At 36.2% G+C, this 25,827-nt stretch overlaps 1 protein-coding gene across 15 annotated transcripts in view; it reads right to left on the bottom strand.

Moving 5' to 3' along the window:
* PARD3 (par-3 family cell polarity regulator) overlaps positions 1 to 25,827 on the bottom strand; it is a 442,615-nt gene that overhangs the window by 204,360 nt on the left and 212,428 nt on the right. For all 15 annotated transcript variants that reach the window (XR_005952971.1, XM_041408608.1, XM_041408607.1 and 12 more), the window contains 3 exons: positions 12,222 to 12,313; positions 9,173 to 9,256; positions 124 to 249 (listed from right to left, as the gene is read on the bottom strand). Coding sequence is in view for 14 of the 15 variants with exons in the window: in XM_041408608.1 (XP_041264542.1) it covers positions 124 to 249; positions 9,173 to 9,256; positions 12,222 to 12,313 (302 nt within the window). In the remaining variant the exon portion in view is untranslated. The remainder of the gene's footprint in view (positions 1 to 123; positions 250 to 9,172; positions 9,257 to 12,221; positions 12,314 to 25,827) is intronic.

Below are 25,827 nucleotides of genomic sequence, written 5' to 3' on the forward strand. Positions count from 1 at the left end.
TAGTCAAACAACAATAATTATCCTGTTGTTTGAGTTTTTTTTAATCTGGCTATATAAAAGCCACTAATGTCCAAGGTGCTAAAAATCAAATAATGCAATGTAAGGTGTGGTAAGAACACTTACTGCTCAAATCTCCTGTTCCGCAGGTCTCCGTCATTAATCCTGACAATACAATCGTTCTCACGGAAAAGGTTTTCTTGCTCAGCTTTTCCACCCTTCTCCAATCGCTTCACCAGCAGCCCCAGGGTTCTGGAACATTAAGATTACAAATTATTACTCTCTGAATAATTTGCAACATAGAAAATCTTATTCATTTAATATTTTATCATGATCACTACAGAAACTATATTTTAAACCATTTTTAATTTGAAGTAGGATAGCACAGTTTCAAATAACTTCAAGAATTACCTGATTTATTATCCCTTTTCCATGAAACAAAAAGCCTAGGTGTATCAAACATGTTAAAAGTAAGAATGAACAGGTTGTGGGATGACAGCACGTCCATTCTTGAAAAAAAGCCAAGATTTCTGTGTAGTAAAAACTCCAAGAACCATCACATTTCTGAGAAAATATATCTTTTTTGCTTAACTGAAGCTGAATAGGTTTAACTTAAAATTTGAATTTTTGAATTAGAAGAGAATGCCACAGCCTTCACTACTCCTTCTGTGAAAGTGAAACATAGGGTTTTCTCATGTAATAAGCAGCCTGTAATGAGGGAAGGATAGAGAAGTCAATAATTTCATGTGGACCGAACATGATCCACATGCAATTATTATTTTTTATTTTTAAATCTTAACAGTTTTTAATAAAACAAAAAAGATTAAATTAAAAATTTAAATGCTCTTTCTAAATTCAGAATCTTAAATTAATTGACTGAAGACAATTTCATTTGATAGCCTCTGTCCACTGAGTTAGCCCCCTCTGTTTCATGCTTACCCACAGTATCATCTTAAGGACATATTTAGAGAGAAAAGTTAGACAAATATTCAACGTGAAATTAAGAAAAAGGATCCTGAAGAAAGGACTTCTGAGATACTGGCAGGATGGTATGCAAAGCCAGTGATGTTTCCATACCTGAACTCTCTACCTGAAGGACAACTCAGTCTTCAGGAGTATTCTTGCATTGACACTGCATTTGAATTTTTTTTTTTTTAAAGATCAGCTTCACAGTGAAATCCCACAGGATGTGGGATCAGTGGGTCAAACTCACATCAGCCATGCCAACAGCATTACTTTTTTCAGAAATCATTTCAAAGCATGGCATGAAAAATACTTGCTCCAAATCAGCAGGAACTGGAAGACCACATGTGTTTTAAGCAAAAACCTTTCAGTGACCCCAGCACTTCCATTCACATGTAATACCTCAGAGTAAATGAGCAGTCAGCGGTGCTTAAAAGGACTCCTCATGTGCTCAAAAGTGACCTACACACTGGAGCACTTCATCAAACAGGTCAAAAAGCAAAATTAACTTATTTCTTCAACTTTCAATTCTTCATTTACCAATTTATCTCCAGCATAAGCAAGTAAATGTTTTTTTTTTTACAGAACAGTCATACATTTTTTCCTACAAGGTAGATGAAGGGGTAGGAGAAACGATCCTAGTAGTATTTCCATTTTGGAACCATCTTGAGACATTAAAATATGATGTTGAAAGGACCTATACATGTAAACAGACCATGAGGAGAAAAACAACATAAATTCTGACAACACAAATCATCAAACGAAGCTGGAGTCAGACATTTGCATGACAAAAAGCTCTACAAGTCCACAACAGTGGCACACTAACCTAATGACCATGTTGTACTACAATTTTCTAATCATTATTACGTAAACACAGGAAGTAAAGCAAAACAAACTTTAAAATATTGATTCAATCACTTTTTTCCTTCTGTTCACAAAAAAAAAAGTGTTGAAGGCAGTCTCAGATTTTTAAAACTCATAAATAATTATAAAGAAATTATTGATGATTTGATAGTTCCTTGAAGAACAAAACTAACAGTTATATTAATAGTAAAAAGGAAAACTACTTGTATAGCTTCACTATGCTATTTTTATCAGAATTATAGTTTTGGCACATAGAAAACATATGTTAGAAAACAAGTTTGTGACTTCTTCATTTGCGAGTTGAATTTCTTTTGGGGAGTTTGTCTTTGAGTACCAAAGTGAAGTTATTGTAACTCTAAATGGGGAAGAGATAGGCAAAGGAAATTATAAAATAGGGAATGCTACATTTAAGAGAAAACCAACAAAAGACTTGAGCAGGAAAGCAAGGAGCTGTATCTACTCTTCCTTTTCTTTCACTTGATGCCCAACAGCTCTTTGATGCAGGTGTACTCCTCTGCAATGTCCAAAGACAACTCAGAATTTGGATGTGCATGCAATGCTTGCACAAGAACAGACAAAGAAACAATAACAGGTGTTTGGTTTATATGGTTAACTATAAAAAATACCAAAATATCAAAACAATATCTACACAAAGTACAACAATCTAAGTTAATACAATGACAATGCACGACACAAAATAATGTGGTTATTTCATCCCAATGTCTCCAAGTACTTATGATTACAAAATAATTGCTCTATCAATAGTTTTGACATAGCATTTTTCTTGAAATGTTGCTTTCTACTGTCTCACATTCTGAATTTATATCAAATTATTAATGCAAGATGCACCTTTATGCATGGTTTGACATTTCTTAAATGTATTCCACTTAGACTTTCAAATCTGTAAAAATATTACTAATCCTAACCAATAGTAGAATAATGTAACAGATAAATAAACTACCACTCAAAATTGTAAATAATCTCATTAAACAAAGGCTAGAAGTTCTGCTAATGAAAGACTGCTCATCTCTAATTCAGCATATGGTGCTCATGAGGATTTTGCTTTTTAACAAATGTTAGAGCTAGGTTAACCGAGGCATATAAACCTAAAGTCACTGAGAGCAAATTCAAGGCTGGATGAACAGACTGAGTCAAACCTGAAACCAGGCTTCTCACAGTGCCTTTTAATTTATTTAATTTTTTTATATAAACACATGGTACAAAAGATCCCCTAAGACACAATTCCAGAAACAACTTCCCAAATAAGAGTTTGCATAGCAGAGAAAACTAGAACTACGGAAATGCACGTTCTTCAAAAATTAACAAAAGCCTACCAACTTCCTACAGTATTTCGTCAGCATATTAAATGTAAGAATATGACTCTAAAAAAGACTTTCTGAGAATTCATGTTTGTTGTTGCAGCAACTGGAGATAAACAGAGTAGATCTGATATTGCAAATATGCAGTAACCTAAAAACAAATTGGATTTTTTTCCCTGCCATATGCCACCATCATTAATCCTGCAAAGTGGAGTTATACTACAACTTCAACATTATGTTTCCTACATTGAGAAGACATAAATTTTGAAAGCATCTAAACTCATCTGGTATAAAGTACCAAAGTCAGTACATACATTTTTTTAAACACAATCATGTAGCACACAAATGTATGGGTGTTTGAATTTGCTTCATTTTGTCCAGTTAAAGTAAGTCAACACAGTTTGTAATACAAATTCTTCCATTACAAAACTCCTAAATTCCAACTTTTTCAAGAATGAGATTAAATATGATGTGAACCTTCACAAAACACTCTGCAAGTCTACAATCCTGTTGAAACAATAATTATAAAAAAAAATTGGTACCTGTGCTGTTTCAGACTAACATTAGTTGACACAGAAACTGAAGGGAAACTGCCAAAGCACAGAGCTCAATCTTTGTATTTGTTTTAAATACCTAATTGGGAATGTAAGCAGCTGAGATTATATTAGCATTTGCACCACTGTATTTCCACAAGGTTCATTACTCTAATTATACTATTAAAATAAACTCAGCTACATGTGTTAACATTTCAGTTCTCAGTATAAATTACAACCAATGATAAAACTAGAAATAAGCAGTGATTTTTTTATTGACATCTAAATTGCCTGACTTAGTTGGGGCAGTTTGTGCAATGCAAACTCTCCACATGCCATCCAGATGTATGGAAATGATGATAATTTATCTTAATAAAAACTGACAGTGGAAGTAAAAATAAAAACCGACACTGAGCATCTAGACTATGATTCGACCATCGTGGCCCATTGTATGTACACACTGAAGTTATTTATCTATTTACCTGCAAGCTAACTGTAGTGTAATCAAATCAGACAGAACAGAAAATAGACAATTTAAATGTTTACGTAAAGTCACTAACTTGAAAAGGCAAAAACTAGATTAAGGTACAAAAATGAGGATTGATTGAAGAGCTGATGTGTAGCAGTTTCATGCTTAGAAATATCTCTGAAAAGTTCTACAAGACCATAAACACCGTATAAAATTCCTACATTCAGAAGTCAGAGTAGGCAAATTGGCTTGTTTGGTCAAGTTAAATTATTGTTGCTACTCAATGCTAAATTGTACATAAAGTCCTTTACCCAATACTGACATCACAGCACTACTGTGGAGGCATTTAAATTTCATGCCTGAAGTCCAGAACCAATTCCCAATCTTTGGTAACCACTCCTCAGCTTTTTAGCTTGACTAATACTTCAAATTATGCTTAGAAAACTTCTTAAAGGCTGAGATCAGACAGTCTGCATTCAGATACAAGAGTGAGGGAATGGTACATTCACTCTACAGAGAATTTTTTCCCCACACATATGTTTTTGCAAGCCATGGCCACCTTTGAGATTTAAAAGGCTGGAAATGCAGAAGAATAAATGGAGAGGCAGAGAGCACGGACCTCCTACTTGATCAAAGAGAATATGATCGTTGGAGAGGCACCTTGAAGGCAATATTATGGACTCTCACTATACACAATGGCCATTAGATACTGCTTTAGTTTTCTTTGTACCTTGAGTACAAGACTAAAATTTTTTACAGTTACACATGAGGTGAATTTATAAACTCTAGAAAATGAAGGATATTTCCAATTAAAAGAAAAAAAAAGAATATAAAGATAAAAACAATAAAAAATATTTAAAATAATTAAAATGTTAAAAATAATAAAAATCATTTTAAAATTTCAAATTTCTAGATTTCTAGTCAGGGTTTGTGTATGTTTAAATGCTCATCTCCATTTGAGGTTTTTCTTTCTTTTTAATAAAACCTGCTAAATTTGTCATTTAAACTGACAAAAATTCTCTTTTTTTCCCTTCTTTTGAGACTTCCTAATATTTTAAAGACATTTAGGATACATAACAAAAACATTTTTAGCTGCAGGTTTTAGATGTACAGTTAATCATGGATTTTGTGGCATACTTCAACAGAAGAAAAGCTGGCAGAGATGTGCCTACCTGTCTGTATCAAAGTAACATGTCTGATACTTATTAGTGGATGTTCATTGTGGGGTTTTCAGATGAATATCCAAATCCTTTTCAGTTCTGCTTTACTAAGTAGACTTCAGAGTAGTCTTGGGCCTATGGGACTCTGATTTCCATATCATTATTCACAGAGATTTCTGATGTTCTCTCATATATTCCTTGTGTCAATTGAATCTCTTTGCAAAGACAGACATGGCAGGATTTCAGAAGAGCAGCTAGGGTATAGAGCTTGAGAAGATTTCAAAAGCAGAAGAGGCCATATAATGGTAAAGTAGGCTATAATTACTGTTGAGCTTTCAGAGAACTTGGTGCATCTCACTTAAACATCAACAGAACATCCCACATCATCCAGGCTGCTCAAATTAGATTCTTAAGGGACTGTTTGCTCCTGTCTCTGAGCACCTAACAAGAAGGAAGGATTGGTGGTATGGTAATTTTGCAGAGTTAGAATTTTCTTTCCTTTCATATTTTTCTCTCATTCATTTCCTCTTTTTTCTACTCTTATCTGAACAATTTCCTACTTGCCTTCTCTTCTTCCTTAATTCTACTTTCATTTTCATGCCTCCTTTTCTGCTCAGAACTGCATCTATGCCATTGCAAAAATGTGCCAGCCGGTTTGCAAACAAAACTTTTATCCTTAAAAAATGCATAACCATAAGGTGATGAATATGTATACCCTCCTCTCTTTTGATAAGGTGAATAAAATCTGCTAACAAAATCATATGATCAAATAGGCCAATAAAAGACAGATACATTTCTAGAGGCAAAACCAGAAGGATAACAAGGAAACATACATAGAATAAAGTTTCACCAAGTCTTTACAAATCAATAGTGCATTTCCCAGAGAAATACATGGGTTTTTATTTTAAAAATTCTCATTTTTACTGGGAACAGAAATAATTTGTAGCATCTATATAGATGAGGCAGAGACCTTTACAGATTTTGTTCAAGATCAAAAGCCAGTACTCAGAAGATTCTTATTCCAAACCCTCAAAAGACCATGAAAAAAGTCAAATATTTTCTAAACAGAAGTAAAGAACAGAGTTATGACACATAATTTTATTAGTTTTGGAGTGTTTCCATAAGGAGGGATTTTCTGGTGTAAAGTTTTTGGTGGGGGAAGGCTCCTGCTTATTGCATAGGGATAAAAAAGGTGAATTGCATAATACTTTTTCAAGCTATTGATTTAATAACCATTGCCTATTGAGTAACATTTTCAAAAGCAAAAGAAAGGAACTACAAGAAAAGTAACTGAAAACACAGCATAACTGGAACTGAACAGCAAGCAAATATAAAACAACAATGGGACAGCGGACTAATATATATGACACATGAGATCTTTTCTTTTTGGACATCCCTCAAAGTCATTACTCAGTCCTGTGGTTGGTTTTCTATAATTAGGTTTCTACTAAGCATCTCCCCTGATCAAGTTATTATAAGCAGGGAGCTGTAGGTGATTGCAGCAGGGAGAATTATTTTTTGCAGCCAGGGGAGGAACAAAGAGCAGCCATGTGCTACAGTGAGAAATAAGCAGGAAGCAGAAGATCCCTGCCATGCGTCTGCTCTCCCTCTGAATCTAGCATAAGGAGAAGCAAGTGTGTCTTATCTTCTCAAAAGAAGTGGGAAACCAGGAGGGGGGAAAAAAATTAACCAAATCCCTACCAATTGCTTCAAACCTGAACCTGAGTGAGTTCCTTCCCCTGTCCACACTGGAGGCAGCTGGAGAAAAATGTGTTTATCCTACCTGAAAGCATGCAGAGACGTGGGTATGCAGACAGTAAAGCAGCAACACAACAGAAGCACTTAGAATCAATCCCAAGCAATGAACTCTGCATTTCCTTCATTAGAACACACAGGGCATAGCAGAAAACTTTTGGAAATATTCTAGATCCTCCCCAACTCTGCTCCTCTACACTTTCAAGACATGAGACCAAGTGTCTCCCCTCTTCAGCAGATTATTTTGTAGAGGGTCAAAAAAACTCAGCAACTACACATATGGTTCATTTTTCAATTAAGTGATTTCTAACAGTATGAAGAAAAAGAGGATACATTTTAATATAAAAATTATTTCCCTTGTAATACAATTTGCTTTTCCAGTATGTCCTGATTTGAAACATCTATATTTAAAATTGGCTTTCCTGCAGTAAAATTTTATCACATAATTTTGCATGACATAATTAAATTCCTTTCTTAAAAAATTACATGTTTTATTTCTGTGTTTATGGGATTTTTTTCTTTAACATGGTCTCATTATGTATGAACAGTTTAAGCCTTGCCTCAGACTTGACAATCACATTCACAGGCTGGAAGCGAATTTTACTTAAGTTAAAATTCTTATTCAAAATGTCAAAATATATATTTTAACATCAGTTTTATTAAACGAGTACTTAGCAGGCAATTGACATTCTTAAACGAGCCTTTTCCTTGGCCTTCACACTGTCAAAATCCCAGATAACTGTGAGAACATTTCCACCATTCCTAACTCGATTGGATTTACTTCTGAGTTATGTTTGAAGCACTCTTCAGTCGTGCCCTTTCCATCCCTACTCTGAATTTACCAAATTTCAGATTATGAAGAGAAGAACTCACCACTTAACAGAAGTTTGCTCTTAATACTTGTAGTCCCCAGAAAAAGTAGCTTTGAAGTAAGACAAATTACATTTTCTCATAATACATGTGAGTGTATGAACAGTTCATACTGTTCAGACCATGAAAGCATTGGGTTTTAAGTAACAAGTGCAAATTAAGCATTAATACTATATTAATACTATTAATACTAAAAAATCCCGTGAAGATGTTTTGTATAGGAGGAAAAATACCTAAAATACTCTAGTATTTCTGAAGATAGCATATTAATATTTGAGAGACACTTGTATAGCAAATTTGTTTTGTTAATTTGTTAGTTTTTAACTATAAAACTGAAATAGCTACTGGGACAACAGACATGAGAACACAAAAGTAATCTTTGCACATGAAAAGGGATGTTAAGATACATATTTTTGCTCCCCTTTTCATTTAAGAGAGAAAATACAATGTGTACTTAGAATATGCAACACTAGTATAAAATTTGCATATATTGTTGAAAAATTATCATTTCTCAAGGTACTTAAAAGTTTCAAATCCATTACTAATTAATACAAAAGTTTAGCTCTTTTTTCTGAGATTATCTTCATGACCCTAAACACTAAAACTCTGCATTAGCAAATTAAGCATTAGAGATTATGTATTCTGTTTATTAATAAAATCCCCCACATTGTATTTTTTAATGTAAACTACTTTCTTTACACCTTTTTAACCAGAATGTTTCAACTGGTTTTGCTACTTCCTTTTAGCCCCAACAAATGGGGCAACATGAAATTTTCAAAGTGTGGCAATTGTTTTCTCTCCTACTCTTAAGCAAAAGCAAAGGACGCCTCTGGTTTAGAGTCCTGTGTTATTTGGAAACTTGTGGTTTAAACACTATGCAGGGAAATGTTGCACAAATATCCACCTGAATTAGAGCAGAAGTTTATACATTTTAGGAGTCCAAAAGGAAATGTCTTTATCTTTCAATTTCCCCGAGATTACAACACCAAATTCTTTATCTTTCTATTTACCCTGAGATTACAACACCAAATTCTAACTCCTTCTAAGCAGAGCCTTTGAACTATGGAGTCCATCCCAAGCACAGAGTCAGCAAACTTACATTTCTTCCTTTCCTAATCAGTGAAGTAATTGAAAAACAAACAGCATTCTACAGAGGGCAAAGGCACACAACACAAAAATTAACACAAGCAAGATAAAGCACAGCAAATTACAATACAAATAAAATCCTACACGATACGTTACCTTCCGCCTCGGGCACTGAAAGGCACTACATGGATTCCCAAAGGCCCGCCGTCATTGGAGACCTCGACGAGCTTTACCATATCACTGTGAGACAATGACGAATGAGGGAATGTGAACATGTACCGTGAAGGAACCAAAAAACCCCACACAAACATACACAGAAAAACAAAACCATTCCAGAAACCAAGTCATGGTGATGAAAGCACTGCTGAACACTACGTACCTGAAGAGTAATCTGATGGCATGAAAGGAGATCAATCATCAAAAATACTTCAATTAATAGAAATATAATTTTTTTTAAATTTAGCTGAATGCATAAACATAGGTCTCATCATCACTGCATGCATATTGCTTTATTTCTTTCTTATTCTAAGGTTAAACTGATCATTGAGTAGAAATACCTTAAATACCACGCACAATTTTTCCTCAAAAACCTAAAAGCTCATCGTAGAGCTAGCATGCTTTACTTTTTTATCTTAGAGCCAACACTAAATTTTTTACATTAGCTTTCCCATAACTACCTCATAATCAAATGAGAATTATTAAATTTTTAACTGGCTAAATCCTTCCAGTTTTAAAACACATTAATCTGTTTTATTGTAATTCCACTTCTTTTACCAGAAGATTCCTGCATTTCCTTACTAAGCAAAGTTTCCAAAGTTTTAACTGTAACATTCAAAATCAACCAGACGTCCCCTGGAGCAACCATGCATTTAGTTTTCAATTATAAATTTTGCTGTAGTGAGGAAAAAAAGCAGCAGGAGAAAATACAGGTTCAGAAAGAAACATGCGAAAATTGTAGAAATAGATTTAGACCAAATCTATTAATGACTTTGAAACATGCCCATATCTGGAAAGGTAGAATATAGCCCATGAACCATAAAGAGCTATAAATGCATAAATGAGAAAATAATACACAAAAGCCAAACCTCTCAGCAAAACTGGAAGTGAGAGATCTGAACAGAAGCCACAATCTAAATTTGCGGCTTATGCCTCTCTCTAGCATTACATACTTTTTCCATATTTCCTGGCACTAGATATATATACAAACAGATCATTGAAAAGCTTGTTCCTCATAAGAATACAAATAAAATTTAATCTCAAAATGGAGCAAAGAGCAAGACAAATGCCCTGTGATAGCAGTAAAAGATTTTCTACTTCCTTCAAAAAGCTCTTGATCATATGGTGGCCCATCATGAAAGCGTGCAGCTCTTCGTCTCTAATTTGAGAATAACCAGACCACATATGCTGGGGAAGTCAACACAAATCCTGAGTTACAGTTTGTTTTACTTTTGTCCTACATTAAATTTTCTAAATGTGTTTTTAAGGTAGCCTTTACATTTGTTGTATGCCTCAACTGGTGTCTGAATTTTTATCTTGATTTTTAAACATTAATGGAAGGTCTCTATCCTTATTGTCACTGTTAGCTCAAGGAAGTAGTGCAACAAGAGGAGATCTGAGAGACTTCAGCCGAAAACGTGTTATTCTTCAGACATAGATCAATGTTTTAAGACTGAGATCAATAGAGCATTTCATACTGTTCCATGTGCAGTTTCTATACAGGCTGACTTCATTTCCTTCTCACTGTATGTTAAGGCTAAGTTATCATTAATTAGCGTGCAAAGGAGCCCACAGGATTCAAGCAACTCCTCTGACCTCCAAAGGGAACTCTGGAAGACATCATTTGCTATTGATAGGCCTGTGCCTCTATGATCAACTTTTTTCTGACTTTGCTATTAACTTAGAGGAAAATTAAGGCCTAAGAAAGAGAACAAGTGAGAATGTGTGTGATGCACCTGAAACTGCCTAAGTCAACTTAAATTTAAAAAAAAAAAACACTTATTTTCTATATCCAGTGTACATCATTTAGCTTGTTCTAGTGCTTGAGTTATTCATTTTTCATTGGTTCAAAATGCACATTTAATATCTTTGCATCCATTTTCTTACATTTTTTCTTTTAAAAAAATAAAATTCTATCCTAAATTCAAATGTTAAATTTTGTAAAACGGAAAAAAAAAAAAAAAGAGGAAATGATAGCTTCCTAAGGAAATTCTCTCAATCTAGCTTTCTGATTTTCTCAGAAGTTTGGGCCAACTGCTTCAAACAAACATGCAAAGAAGTATGAGATCAAAACACAACATAAATGAAGCAGCATATGATGAGAAGTCAATAAGTTACTTAAAAGCAACACAAGGAAGCATTACATTTGACAGAAGTTCTGCAAATTCTATTTAGGAAACAGCATTTGGAATTTACCATGTTACAGATTTTGTAAATGGAACCGAGTAAAATGCATGTTCTACAGCCTAATAGATGTCACCATGATCTTTATCTAACATTTAAAACCTCTGTCCCTAATTCATAATTTAATTCAAAACTAACAGGAGCAGAAGATTTAATTTTATTTAAAATTTAAGCTAATAAATTTAAAAGATTTAATTTAAGGCTAGAAGGGATATTTTCTCATTTACTCCATAACAAGGTATGGATCAGTTATTTCCAAAGAAATGCAAAAGGTCAAGTTTGCTGTATCTTTTGATGACATAAAATATCATTCAGTGACTGCATTTTTAAATTAGGTGGAGCTAACAAAACACTAGTTTTGATCCATTCAAAAGTATGAGGTTTTTGACCACACAGTTTGTGACTGTGACACATCTTCCTAGAGACTGTGACCTAGTGATTGGAATTAAGATTTTCCCCTTTGAAATTCTTTCCTGTTGATCTATTTGTACCGGCACTGACCCTATTCCTTGTGTCAAGTTTTCCAAGTTCCATCAAATAAGCATCTTTTTTGAGGCAGAAAATCTACTGTAGCATCTGCACTTATAAATGTCAAGTTTCCAATGCTCATCTTTAATACAAGCTTTTTAAACTGTTTAAAATCGCTTTTAAAAAGATCAACTTTTAAAAAACAAAATGACACATGACGTAAAAAAGATTGCCCCAATTTCTTAAGAGTAGTATCACTCATATTATTCTGAGTACTTCACTAGTCTGTGTTCAGTCTTAAGACTCATTAAAACAATATGTTCTGCCAGTAACTTACTCCAGGGAAAAATTGGTAGCATTCTCCAAACCAGTGTCTGCATGTCCAACAGGCTCAACTCTGCTGTTGTCCTCCTCTGTTCGATCTTCATCCTAGATAGTAAAAAAAAAAAAATTATTTAAATCTACATTTAATTTTATTAACTCATTTTAGTAATGATATTTTACTATTCTCAGATTATTGGGGTTACCATATGTGCAGTGGAAATGCAGTGCTTCCACAATTGTCTGAAATGGTTCGAAATTGGGTTTTGTCACTTTAAACATTTTTGCAATGATATTTATAGTTTGGCCAGTGTCATATCACAATTCTGCTACAGTTATAAAACCCATGCTGCAGAAGCTATCACAGTCAGCATTTTTTTAGAAGGTTGACAAGCAAAAGCACAAAATCAGCTGATGGTCAGCAGTGTTTGGGGAAACTCCTCCCAGGCTCTCCCTGGGCAGGGGGCTTGACAGAACACACAAGGCAGATCACTGAGGCTCATTTGCAAAGACTTAAAAATAGTATAAGAAAATGCAGCTTCTGTAATTCCATGAAGTACCAGGAGCTTTTTAAACATTTTATCACGGCCTTTATTAATAGCTTGCCAGAGTAGGCTGACATCAAAGAGCTACGTGAGGCTCTAATGCTAACCAATTGATTTTATTTTTAATTTCACTTTCCAAAAAGCACATACGTTATTCACCAAATCTATAACTTTAATGTCAAAGTTGTGAATGCTGTACTTTCAAATTTAGATCAGGGTAATTCAAGGACTTCAGTAAGAGGCTCTAAACCCATTCTTATGTGTATGTTAATTATTGGAAGCTTATACTTTTAAATACCCATGTAATCAAACAGAAAATATTACAGAGTGTGAACAGTAGGTTTCAAACACAGACAGAGCCAGAGCAATCAGGTCAGTGAAATAATACATGATAGGTTATGAGTTTAGCACACAGACAACTTATTAAAGTACTGAAGAGATGTTAAAGGCAGACAGAGACAGTTGGTAATGTCCAGTTGAGATTTCCACAGGGAATCTGCAAAAGCAGGAGGCTGGATGCACCACGCTTCCATGGGCCACGGATATGCCTTCTGCACCCTGGAAAGCAGCACACTTTGTGAGGTCAAGCTGCTTGGAAGAGGTGTTAATATGCACCTTCTTATCATCTCCCTCTGTTAAGCACAAGGTAATTAATACATTTCAAAGGTTAACCAGCATCTTGAAGCTGCCTAGAAATGTACATTTACTGATTTCAGTTGAAGTTTTATATGCACCACTGCATAAAGTTTAAAATTAAATAAATATTCAAATATCCACGACAATTCTAAAGTCACATGCAAAAAGGTTTAGAAAGGAAAATCAGAACATTTGGAGCTGTTTCATACTGAAAACAGGTATTCTACACTTTGTTTCATACAGCATCTCACAAATCACTGTTGCCATGGGTTTCCTGGTTTGAAGTTAGGGACATTGCTGGTTGCAGAAAACTGTGTATTTTTATTGCAATGAAGCTATTACAAGCCTTAAGAGATCTCTTTTCATCAGAGTTGCTGATGAAACCGAAGTTTGAATCTCACTTCTGACAAAAGGTCATCACAGATGAACATGACTTTGTTAATACTATGGTTTTTGGCAAATTTTCATGTGTGGTTTTTCCAAGCAAATATGCAAGAAGTATATACATACATTATATACATACATACATACACACACATATATATACATATACATATATATGTGTGTATATATATGTCTGTGTGTGTGTGTATATACATATATATATACACACACATGGAAGAGGAGACTGAAATAACATCCTATCTATTTGTAGATATGCCTCTACCAAAAAAATAAATGTCTGGCTTTATGCTGTGTCATTTCAGCAGTCATCTATATATGTGCAATGTAAGCATCATTCATTTAGTAACACTTGAGTCCTACACTTCACCACTTTTTAGACCCAAAAGCTTTTCTCTTGACTACTTTAAGTTTGTAAACAGAACTCCCCTTGCCCCACTCAGTGGTTGCAGCAGTCCTTTGGGCTTGCTCTTGACAGACCAACCTTCAGTGCCCTCCTGGGACACAGCTCCCTGAGCAGCACTTGAGCTAAATCCTTGTACAAACCCTTCTTCCCACCCTTCCCAAACCTGAGAGTATCTTTGCTCTTGATCTCACCAGACCTAGGTCTCTCCATTTGTTGGACATTCTGTTTCCTTTCTTTCTGTCCCACCTGGTGGTCTGGAGGCTTTCCCTGCCAAGGAGAGGAACATCCCTGTGCCTGACCTCGAGTGCAGCCAGGTCAAAGCAAACAGCCAACTTAGCTGCCTCCTATGCACCTTCCAACCTTAGGGTATAACAAATCAGAAACTGCAAATCAAAAGCTACATATATAACAGATGCTATCTGGCACCATCACATCTACATTTTGTGCCTTTTGTTTCAAGAATCATAAACACAGCAAGTTTTGGAACCACACTGACTGTCAGTTATCCAAGCAATTAAGAAACAGCAGCTCCCACACGCCTCTGTCTGGCTTTTCCTGGACAGCAGACAGATCTGTATCAGAAACATGCATGTGCCCATAAATAGGTGCTTAGAGGAGCAATCATAATCCTAATGAAAGCACTACTGCCATGATCAACAGATGTATGAGGTACCCTTTTAAAAATCTTTAATATTACAGTAATCAGACTCTCTTTTCTTCTCAAAATAACACAGATTTTGATTTACACTGAAGTGAACAGAGAGAAAAATTGGACACCTGCAGAGGGATTTGTCTTAAAATTCTGATTTACTATGAAAAGTAACTAACTAGCTGTGAAAATCTTTGCATCAAGCAATTATTTCTTTATTTGGAAAGCAGTTTTCTTCTGAAAGGCAAATTCGACCTGGATAAGGTAAACAAGGAAAAGGACAAGAGCAAGAAAGTTTCTGTGAACCCACTTGGATATTACTGCAGATATTTGTCAGAAATAACTAATTTGAGCAAGCTCCCAAAAGTGTAAGGTTTATTTTCTCTACATAAAACCACTGATATCTGCTATATCAAAAAAACCAATTTTTAATGTACAGCTACTAAAGAGAGAATGTGTTTATTTCCAAAACTGAAATAAGAGTAATTAAAAGATCCTTTCATCTTTACAGCGCAGAGGAAAATTTAAAGCATCTCTTTCAATGTACTTCCCATATCTTGATGAGCTCAGTGCAAAATTTCCCACTGTTTGAAAAATAAAAAGAAATCATTATTTTTCTAAGTTCTGTAATAAAATTAATGACTCAAAAACTGAAAAATTATCTTAACTGCTCAAAATGGACTATTAGTGCTAAAAGTTCTACCTATAAAAAGGTCCATTTCACAGTTCACCTGCACAGTGTTAATGAAATACATAGGAAAAGTTGCAAACTGGGTTTTTAGTTTTGAAGATGGTCTCTCTATCACCACTTAGGATTACAAAATCTGCAGAGTTAAAGAATGTCAGCAGCATTCTTACCAACAAAATCATAACCAATATATATAAACCCAAACAGTTATTTTAGTTACATTTTCTCAGAATATTTCTGAATTAAATCTGCCTAATGTAATTGCCAAAGCCCAAAACCAGCCATGCTTTCCCTGTCTTACTGGAAATTTTAATGTCCATTACCAAAATATCAGCTCCTGCCACCAATTAATCCACGTCATCTTCAAAGAAGCACTTTCCCACTCATCTCTGTTCAATACACTCCTCCATCAAGAATGGGACTGATTTAAACTTCAGATATTATTGAGCTGATATAATACTGATAAGCTTTGATAATTTAATTTCTGCATCTTGTATTAATACCCTATTTGAGTATGGTATTCAGTCATCTCAGTCTCTCAGTAGGGGCTGTGGGGCCTGAGACCTGGCTGGAGACAGCACTGCCTCAGTGAGCATCACAGTGAGATTCGCCTTCCCAGGGAGCATCAGACACTGGCTTGTTTGTTTTCTACCATTGATTTTTTAAAAAATTTTAGCACAGTGAGTGTAATCCTGTAAATACCAAACTGAAAGGATCCAACACCAAACAGGCACTTTAGATTTTACTGCAAAGGACAGGTTATCTACAATGACAAGCTCCTGACACTATATTTTTTTTCCTCAGCCAATACACAAATAAAATAAAGCTTTTGCTATTAAAATATGCCCTTCCCTTCATATTTCCCCTTTTAGTCACTTGCACTTCTCTGTAATGATTATGGAAGAAGAGACATACTCGCTATTAGTCTCCTGGCAGCTGTGCTTCATAAATGTTTGTTTGGTTCTTGCAATATAAAATAGGTTCTCTCTCTCTCTGTATGATCACACTTGATGGGAAACAGCTCCTAAGAGACCTCTTTTCCTGTGTCTTAACTAGCACAAATACACCAGCATCAGGCTTTTGTGCTAATGTTCTCACTTTTTGATTAACCGGCCAAATCTCCAGAGAATGGCAATTTTCAATCAAATCTGAAGAGCAGCTACAAAGACAACATGGGGAAAACCAAAAAATATTGAATACAAAAAACAGGCTATGTTCCCTCTTGAACATACATACATATGCACAAATAATTAGGTGAGAGCTTTGTCTAATTCACAACAGCCCTGTACTTGGTGCACTGCCATCCAGGGAGAGAGAGAAACCTTACATTAAATCATCATCCACTTAAACACCAGAAAAAGCATGCAAAAAATTATTTAATCTTATGTGTGTATATATATATATACACACACACACACTTATACAAGTTAATATTCTCCTTACATCTCAATAATCCCTATGTTACTCACGTCCTTCTGCAGGATGGTCACCCTGCAATTGGAAATGACAATATTCACATAAGTTTTTATATGCCTCACTACTCTAAAATGAAATTTGCCTTGCTCAGTCAAATCAGTGAACAGATATCATACAGACATAGAGGAGTGCAGAATGGAAGGGATTTCTCAGGTCTCTGATGAATATCAAATTCATTCCCTGCTATCACAGGCAATCATCTCTTATTTCCCATTTATTAAACTGATCAAACTGAGCCTTAAGCTTGGTTGGCTTTACAATGGCACTATTTCTGTTTTGAAGTGCCTTAAAAGGAAATGTTTTTACAGATTTAAAGAGAGATTAATTTGATTTCCTATTGTCCAAAAAGCAGAACACCAGAGAGCCAATGAATATAATTTGATACAACCTTCCTTTGCCAAACATATGTGACAATTCATTCAATTTTGAATAACTAGCATTTTTTCATTCATAATGACTTTTTAAAACATGTATTAAAAACCTGGCAATACTAATAACAGCTGAACAAGTCCTATGGTATCGTAGTATTTTGTAGTGAGTATCAATTTAGAGGTTCACTGAAGTCAGTGGTCTTTACGGGCTCAACAACATGTGATGCATCACTGAAATGACACACATATGTTCTGTAATGATTTGGTGGCACACACCTCTATCAGACAGCAAGCCAGGCTGGTGGCAGGAGCACAACACAAATACTGCTTGGCCACATAGCAGAGCTTCCAGTAAAAAAGATTTTTACTAGATTATGCTGGAGTTAATTCTTTTTACAGTAGGCATTGCAGACAGCACCAAAAAAGTATAAGAGCCTTTTAAGAGATTCAGTATGTTAGGCAAAAGGCTTTCCTGCTATTGAATTTAACTTGAGACACTTTGCTGCTTCTGCTTCTTCACAGTCAAGAAAATCCTGGGTCTGTCCTTACAAGTGATAGCTTACCAACAAACAGCAAGAAATGCATTAAAAGTCAAAAGGCTTTTTTGTTGTTGATTGAATGTGCTCCTTAATTCATGCATCTGAATAATCTCTGCCTACCAGCAGAGAGAATAATACTGAGGAAAAGGGAAAAAATTATTAGCCAAAAATTGAAAACATTCACACACCTTGGCAACCCCATACAAGGAAAACAGCACCAAATGGGATCTGACAGAAAAAAGCCCACCAGTAATGTCTAAAGCACCACTGATTCTCCAGCATTTCACAATGTGCATTGTAATCATACTTCAAAGACTATATTTGCTGTTTGCCTGAGAACTACAGGGTTTGTTTTCCCCAGACTGAGGTCATCCCACTCTGGATTGTTTCAATGACTTCTCCAGGACCACTGGCAGTCCAGGGTGGGAGGCAGAGGGAGGAGATGTGCTGCAAAGCGATAGCTACCAGAACAAATCCATACATCTAGGTTTCCCTACAGATGGCAAGTATCAAGTAGATAACAAAAATATGTAGCTGTTCCCACCAGATCATATTTTAAAGACATTTTAGAGAAGACTCAAGTATTACTGGAGGACAAAACTATTTTTGCGATCATTTTGCAACAGCTCCAAGTGCACATATAATGTGCACCGCTAAAACACTCATAACACATTACAAAATAATAAAATTATAACAAAATAGTGCCCTAAGTTTCTGTTCTCTGGAAAATGGGTAAAGTGTTGCCAAACTGAACTTCAAAAAATACCTTGATGATATAATTATTGTATTACAGAGAAACTTTAAATGAAGACAATATTGGGTCCTTTCTAATTTCCTACACTGACTTGCTATATGACAGTGGCAAAAATCACTCAAAAGTGCATTTCCTTATTAACATGTTGGCAATAATATTACATGCCTGCAAAGGCAAATATAAGACTCTTGGATGTGACACTTTGAAAAGCAGAAATATTAAAATGGATCTCAAATGTCTCAGCAGCAGCTTAGGATGCTAAGCCACAAAACGCTTCTTGCTCAAAGATATCAAATGTGCTTAATCTCTTCCTTTTCTTAGCACCTAGTAACACCTGCACTGCATAAGCTGTTTTCTAAACATTTTATTAGATGCCAAGTATATGAAGAAGTACAAAAGTCAAAGCATTTCATCACACAATGAATTTGTCAGACAGTTCACTTACAGAGCAACCTGTAAGTAAAACCAGCCACACCTAAAAAGAACAGCTAGGAAAAATTTGGCAGGACCAGACAAGGCTTCCCAGCATTTACAGTGCTGCCTGTTGGAGAGCCCAGTAAAATTAATCTTTAAAACCAAACACAGTGATAAAATCAACCAAAAGACTGGATGCAACAATAAAGCACTAACCTCTCATGTGCTACATATTTGAAATATATAAAACATGGATTGTCACACTTTCAATATTAAGCAAAGCATCCAAAGAGCTTTCTGAAGATTTGATCAATAGCAAATTATAGATGTGTCCATCGTATTACAAAGAGAAGTAACTCTCACAGACCCATGTACAACTATAACAAATTACCTCAAATTGATTGTTGCCTTAAAAATGGGTTCATTTTGTGTAACTGCCTAGTTACAGTCTTTATTCCATTTTCAGGTTTTCCTCAGGATTTGAAACATATCTGTTTCACAGGTGTAAGTCTGCTCTTTGTTTGTTTTAAATAAGGCTTATCTACAAAATATTTCCATGTTCCAATCACTGAAATGTTATATTCCTCATATGACTCACAGACTGACATACAGACCACAAAGATCTGCCAGTATAAAACAAATATTAGGGTTCATATTAAATACAGATTCAGTCTTACTTAGATGTCAGAATCATGGGAAGTATCTTTAAAGGAAATAGTTATCAGCTTTACTTGAAACAAGGCTACAATTATAGGTCAACGTATAATCAAATTCCCCTGCAAAGTTCAGCCCAAAGGCCAGGCCTGGTTATCATCTACCTTGCATAATGCAGGAATTACCTCAATTACAGAGACATCCCCTCATGGTGAACCAACATAAGTGTAGCACTCGGCATGTAACAAACACACTCTGGTTGATGTCTTCATATACAATCTATTTTCGCTTTCATGGTGGTAACTGATATATACACTGCTCCTGTATATGGCCCCTTGCTAACTCATGTGATGCCTGCACACAGAGGGGAAACTGCCCCTGCTTTGGTAGAAGGTGATTCACTTGAATTTTTTCACAAAAGGAGTGACTTTTAATAAATGAAGTCTAATTTTCTTTTAGAACTTGAGTTCGTCCTACTCCACAATGCCAGGTAATACAGTTCTGAGATTCTAGGACCAGAAACACTCATTTGATATGGAGAAGTTGATGTTTATGGAAGTAAAAAAACTCCACAATAAACTCCTAATATGGATTGTTACTATGGCATCCAGGAAATAATTATAAACACATATATAAGATATAAATATAAACACATATATAAGATATGTGTATATATGATATAGATTAGATATAGATACAGATATCGTCTATATTAATATAGAAGCTTCTAAATATACATATGTATTTAGAAGGCCACAACAACGAAGACATTATTTTGTTCTTAAGGTAGGAGAAAACCAGATTACATGGCAGTGCTACAACTACATTGTGTTTGTTTTTTCTGTTGAGTAGTCTAAAGTAGGTCAAGTCAGGCACATCCATTAGTTCTCCTATAAATAGATCCACACTGAATTCACCTGCTTGTAACTAATGTAGAGCAACAGAATTTTAAATACTTTTCCCTTTAATCTGACAAGTCAGTTCATTCTGTATACAGACACCAGGAAAAAAAAGTCATTAAGTCCTGCGTGATTTTTAAACGCCAAAAAAATGACAATGGAAACATGAAATTGGGACACACTTTCCCTGCAGAAAACCAAGTGTACATGCCTCCACCTATAAGTTTAGAGATCTAAAAGACTTCTGCAGAGATGTATTATAGATAAGTCACATACTTTCCCCTTGATATTGAGACAAAGGAAAGGAGACAACTCTGTATTAATCACTTCACATTTTCCCTGTAACACTCCTGAATATATTATTATTCACCTCACATTTTCAAAGACCGTGATTTTCTTCTGAGGATTTTTTTTTCAAAGATACAAAAAGCATTTCTTATTTAGCAACTTGAATTTGTCATTAGGCAATTTTCAAACAGGTCTCATAGCTCTTTTATCCTTATTCATTTCTTTTTTTTTTTTTTTTTTTAATCTGAAATGGTCCCTTGTTGCTTGATTTGCAGATCTGTATCAGCATGCAAGGATTTCGCTACCTTCAGCCAAGTACAGAACAGTTCAATCCCCTGGAGCACTGAACGCAAGAGTCAATTTAGAAGCAAGGTAAAAGTATAGCACTCTCTTCCCCGTCACACAAAACATCATTTTACTCACATAGGCATCTTAATAACAAAATTCAGTTCTGGATATTTTTCTCAGCATGGTTCAGGACTGTTCAGAAATTACATCAGAAAGCTCACTGAAGACTTAGCTTTTTAAAAATTCTATTAAAATATCTGTTTTCCAATAAGGCAAAAGTCTATACATTGGTGGGAGTTTAAACTTAGGACATACTGAGTTCTGTCTCCTCTAGAAAATGCAACTTTGAAAGCTTTTGGTTTTGTGTTACTAACAATCCCCCTATGGTTTTGCCAAAGAACCATAAAAATGATGGAATGGCTTTGTTTGAAATGGTCCTTTAAGTTCAGCTAGTTAAAATCTCCTGCCATGGGCAGGAACACCTTTCACTAGATCAGGCTGCTCAGAGCACCATCCAGCCTAGCCTTGAGCACTTCCAGGGATGGGGCATCCACTTCTCTGGATGTTCCAGTGCCTCACCACTTGACAGTAAAGGATTTCCTTTTAATATCTAACCTAACATCTTTCAGTTTGAAGCAACCCCCCCCCCCTTCTCCTACACTACCTGCCTTTGTAAAAAGTCTCTCTGCAGCTTTACTGTAAGCCCCCTTTAAGTACTAGAAGGTGCTATGAGGTTTCCCAAGAGCTTTCTCTTCTCCAGGGTAAACAGCCCCAACTCTCTGGGCCTGTCTTCACAGCACAGGTGTTCCAGCTCTCTGGTCACCTTCACAGCCTCCTCTGGACTTGCCCCATCAGGTCTGTATCTTTTTTATGATGGGGGGCTCCTGAGCTGACCCAGTGCCCAAGGTGGGATCTCAGCAGAGCAGAGCAAAGGGGCAGAATCCCCTCCCTCTCACTGCTGCTCACGGTGCTTTGGATGCAGCTCAGGATATGTGTGGCCTTCTAGGCTGCAAATTCACGTTTTCAGGACATGTTCAACTCCTCCTTAACCAACACCCCAAGTCCTTCTCCTCAGGGCTGCTCTCAAATCACTCTTCATCCAGCCAGTATTTTGTGTTTGGGATTGCCCTAACCCAGGTTCAGGATTCTGCACTTCCCCTTGTTGAACTTCATGAGGTTTGCATGTGCCCATCTTTCAAGCTTGTCCAGTTTCCTCCAGACGGCATCCCCTCCCTCCAGAGAGTCAACCACAGCACATGGCTTGGTGTCATCAGAAAACTTAACAAGGATGCCCTCAATTCCACTGATATTTTAATATCTCATCATCTTGCTTAAAGAAAAATCCACAGGTTTCCTCTCATTTAGACAGTGACTTATCTGCACTTCTCATTTTCTAGGATTTGCTAACATATAGCTTTGGTTTATGACTTTTTAAATTTACATTCATACTGATTAAAAGTAAAGACCCCTCTACATCTGTTTCAAAAGGTCTTTTGTGTTACACCTCAAGTAGATGGACAAACACACCTGAGGTGAAGGAGCCCTAATGTGCGTATATCTTAATGTGAGGTCTCACTGTTCCAGCTTTTCCTTCCCTAAAAGAACAAAACCAGGCAAGGTTCTGGCTCCGAGTCCCTGAGAAGGAAGACCCAGAAGGGAGCACCAGCACTGTGATGGTGATGCAGGACACATGGCCTTGATGCAGGAGGACAAGACACCCAAGCCTGCTCTCAGCTCCTGTGAAATTTTGAGTGATGAGATTTCACCATTTTGCAGTTTTTACTTCGCTTTTGCTTAATCACAGTTGCATTCCCTTTTTTTTTTTTCCACCTCATTCCACTGAGAAACTCCACTAAAATTGCTCCAGTTGAGTTTCCCTGTTATGCTGTAAAATTTTCTTTTTTTGGTCTTTTGCACAACATGAATTTTACCTTAGGCACCAAACAAATTCACCATTTTAATAACAGAAAATGCTATAGCATTTTTCATTGTCCTTTGCTCAATTTGTTTTGTTGAAATCAACATGAAAAACAATTTCAAACTTCTCAGTAAATGCTTCATTTACAAATGCTCCATTCCAAGTGCCTACAGGGTTACAATCTGGTCTATGACGATTTTATTCATTTTTTAATCAAAAGCATTAAATCAAATTAAAAATAAATACTACTCAGTACTTCTGTAGTGCCTTCCAGCACAGTTTGGCAAAAGCAGTTCATGGACAATAATGACTTCAGTTTCACTGCACCCACAGGAATAAGATAGAGGTTATTCTCCAAATTATTTATTTGAGGAAACTGAGGCAAAAAAGATTTTTCCCCTATTTTTGAGGTTCATCTCCAGCTTTAAATGCTTTCAGTTTTGGGTGATGTCTCTGAGATAGACAGAGCCTTAGTTCAAGAAAAATGTAAATGTATTTACATGTACTCCTGAACTTAACCACGAAGTCAGCACCACGGGCCCCATCGGCTCTTGGAGGCCGGGCTGGAGCAAGGCTGGGAACGGCAGCGGCTCCCCTGGAGCAGTTTGGTCCTGAGCCTGCACCAGCACTGCTCACTGCCACACAAAACCCTTACACAACACGTGATGAAACACAAACTTCATCATCATCAACAGCCAAACTCCATCATCGCCACCTCACTAAGCTATCCAGGGAGCACCAAAGACAAAGTCTTTGTCTACAGTGTACCAAGGAACAAAGTGTAGGACATCACACAACTGCTACAACCACAGCTCCAGAGGCCACCTGTTACAAAAAGAATGGCATTTCAAGAAATAACTCATTTATTACCATTTTTGGCAGCAGAAGAGATCCCGGCTCCTCAAAAAATTTAGCTATTTTTAAACTTCTCAGAGATCTTATTTCCATTTGCAATTCTTTCCCTTCCTTTTCCACACCAAGTCAGAACAGTTAGGACTGAATTGGTGGTACAGTATTTCCAATAAATTGTATTTCCTTCCTGTAGCCCATAATAACACCTCGGCCTGGCATTTCATTATCCTGCAAGGCCAGCACAAACCACAGATGTGGGTTGTTGAAAGCAGCAGTCTCCTCTTCTCCCCTCCCCAGATGGTCATATCTGGCACTGGATTCCTCTGTCCACCTTCTCCTTTCAGTTTATTCAAGCATTTGTATCATTATACAAAAGATCTAAATTAAAATTATTGTTTAATAAAAACAATTTTAATTGGTTACATTTCCCAGGCTGGTCCAGTTCAGTCTAATTAACAGCCTCATAAAAGCTTAGGGAGGCACAAGGGAGGAAGCAAAGCATGGCCAAGACTGCTTCTTTCAGCAGCAGAGACGACTGAAAATGTCTCTACTGCTGTGGCCTCAGACTGTTTGAAAGGATACTGCTCCTCTGCAGTCCCAAAAACTGCTCAAGGCACTCATTTCAGCATTCAGTAACCTGCACTACGTCTGTCTCTCTTTTAGTATCATCCCTCTTTTATGACCTCCTTCCAAACACTACCTATTTTCAACTAATCTAAATAATTGTGTCTTGTTCACTGAACTCGCTACATCAGCAACTCCCCTCTTTGAAAATGAGCAGGCTTTCCAGGAATAAATCCCTCTTGCCCTTGCACACTGCTGACCTATTTTCCGTAATTTGTTTTTTCCCTGCAAGTTTCTAATCTACAGCAGAACTTTATTTGTCACCACATAAGTAGTTACTAAACAACCACTGAATTACTAAAATTCTGCCATCTTCCTTAGAGGAGACCAAATTAAGACAGAGGCACAACTATGCTTTTAAATTCTATTTCTTGAATGTATTAGAAGATATATGGACAGAAAGGGAAAAAACACATCTTGTGGTCAAATTCCTTTCCATCCATCCCACCCCAAAAAAAGGTGAAAATAAAGAAGTCAGAGACACATTAGAGAAGCATGTACCTGAGTGCTTCTCATCAGTCACAGCACTTTGTGCATATATGTCTACATAAATATTTTTAAAGGTAAACAGAAGTATTTGAGGGAGCAAAATTCAGTAAGGAACCAGAAAGAGATTTGTTGAGTAGGCTCAAGAAAGCATAGACACTGCTAAATCCCAAAAGTGTAAACACTGTTAAACCCCACATTTAAACATTCTGATTTTTACACAAGGTTCTCTTAGTTGCCAGTTAGTTACAAACTAGCTAAAGCCAGGTTGAAGGTTTCAAAATGTACAGGAACTTGTCAGTTTCCCATAAAATCACATTTGAATCCCAGATGAGCCAATCAATGAAGCTAGTCTCCTGATCCCCTGATCTAAAATCTTCTGAAAAAAAAAATGTTTATTTTACTTTAACTCTTCACAGCTATTTTCTGAACCTGGAAAACAAAATACTTTTAGGAAACCACATGGAAGCAAGTCCTATTACTTTCCCGTTCTGAAGCTTTTTTCTTCAAACTATGAAAGTAAAGCTTGAAGAAACCTGAAGAACAAACAAATGCTGAGATTTCAGTACAAAGTGACTTTAGAAATCAAGCTGCACTGAGAGCTCCTTTCTCTACATCCCTGGGCAAGGTTGTTGGCCATTTCCATTTTCCAGTGTCACAGAACACATCCAGTTTCAGACAATCCAGCTGGGCTAGTCCAGCACCTTGCTATGGCCAGCTCTGGCTCTTGCAC

Source organism: Onychostruthus taczanowskii, unplaced genomic scaffold, assembly GCF_017590055.1.
Source record: "Onychostruthus taczanowskii isolate IOZ18803 unplaced genomic scaffold, ASM1759005v1 scaffold3, whole genome shotgun sequence".
Taxonomy (NCBI): Eukaryota; Metazoa; Chordata; class Aves; order Passeriformes; family Passeridae; genus Onychostruthus; species Onychostruthus taczanowskii.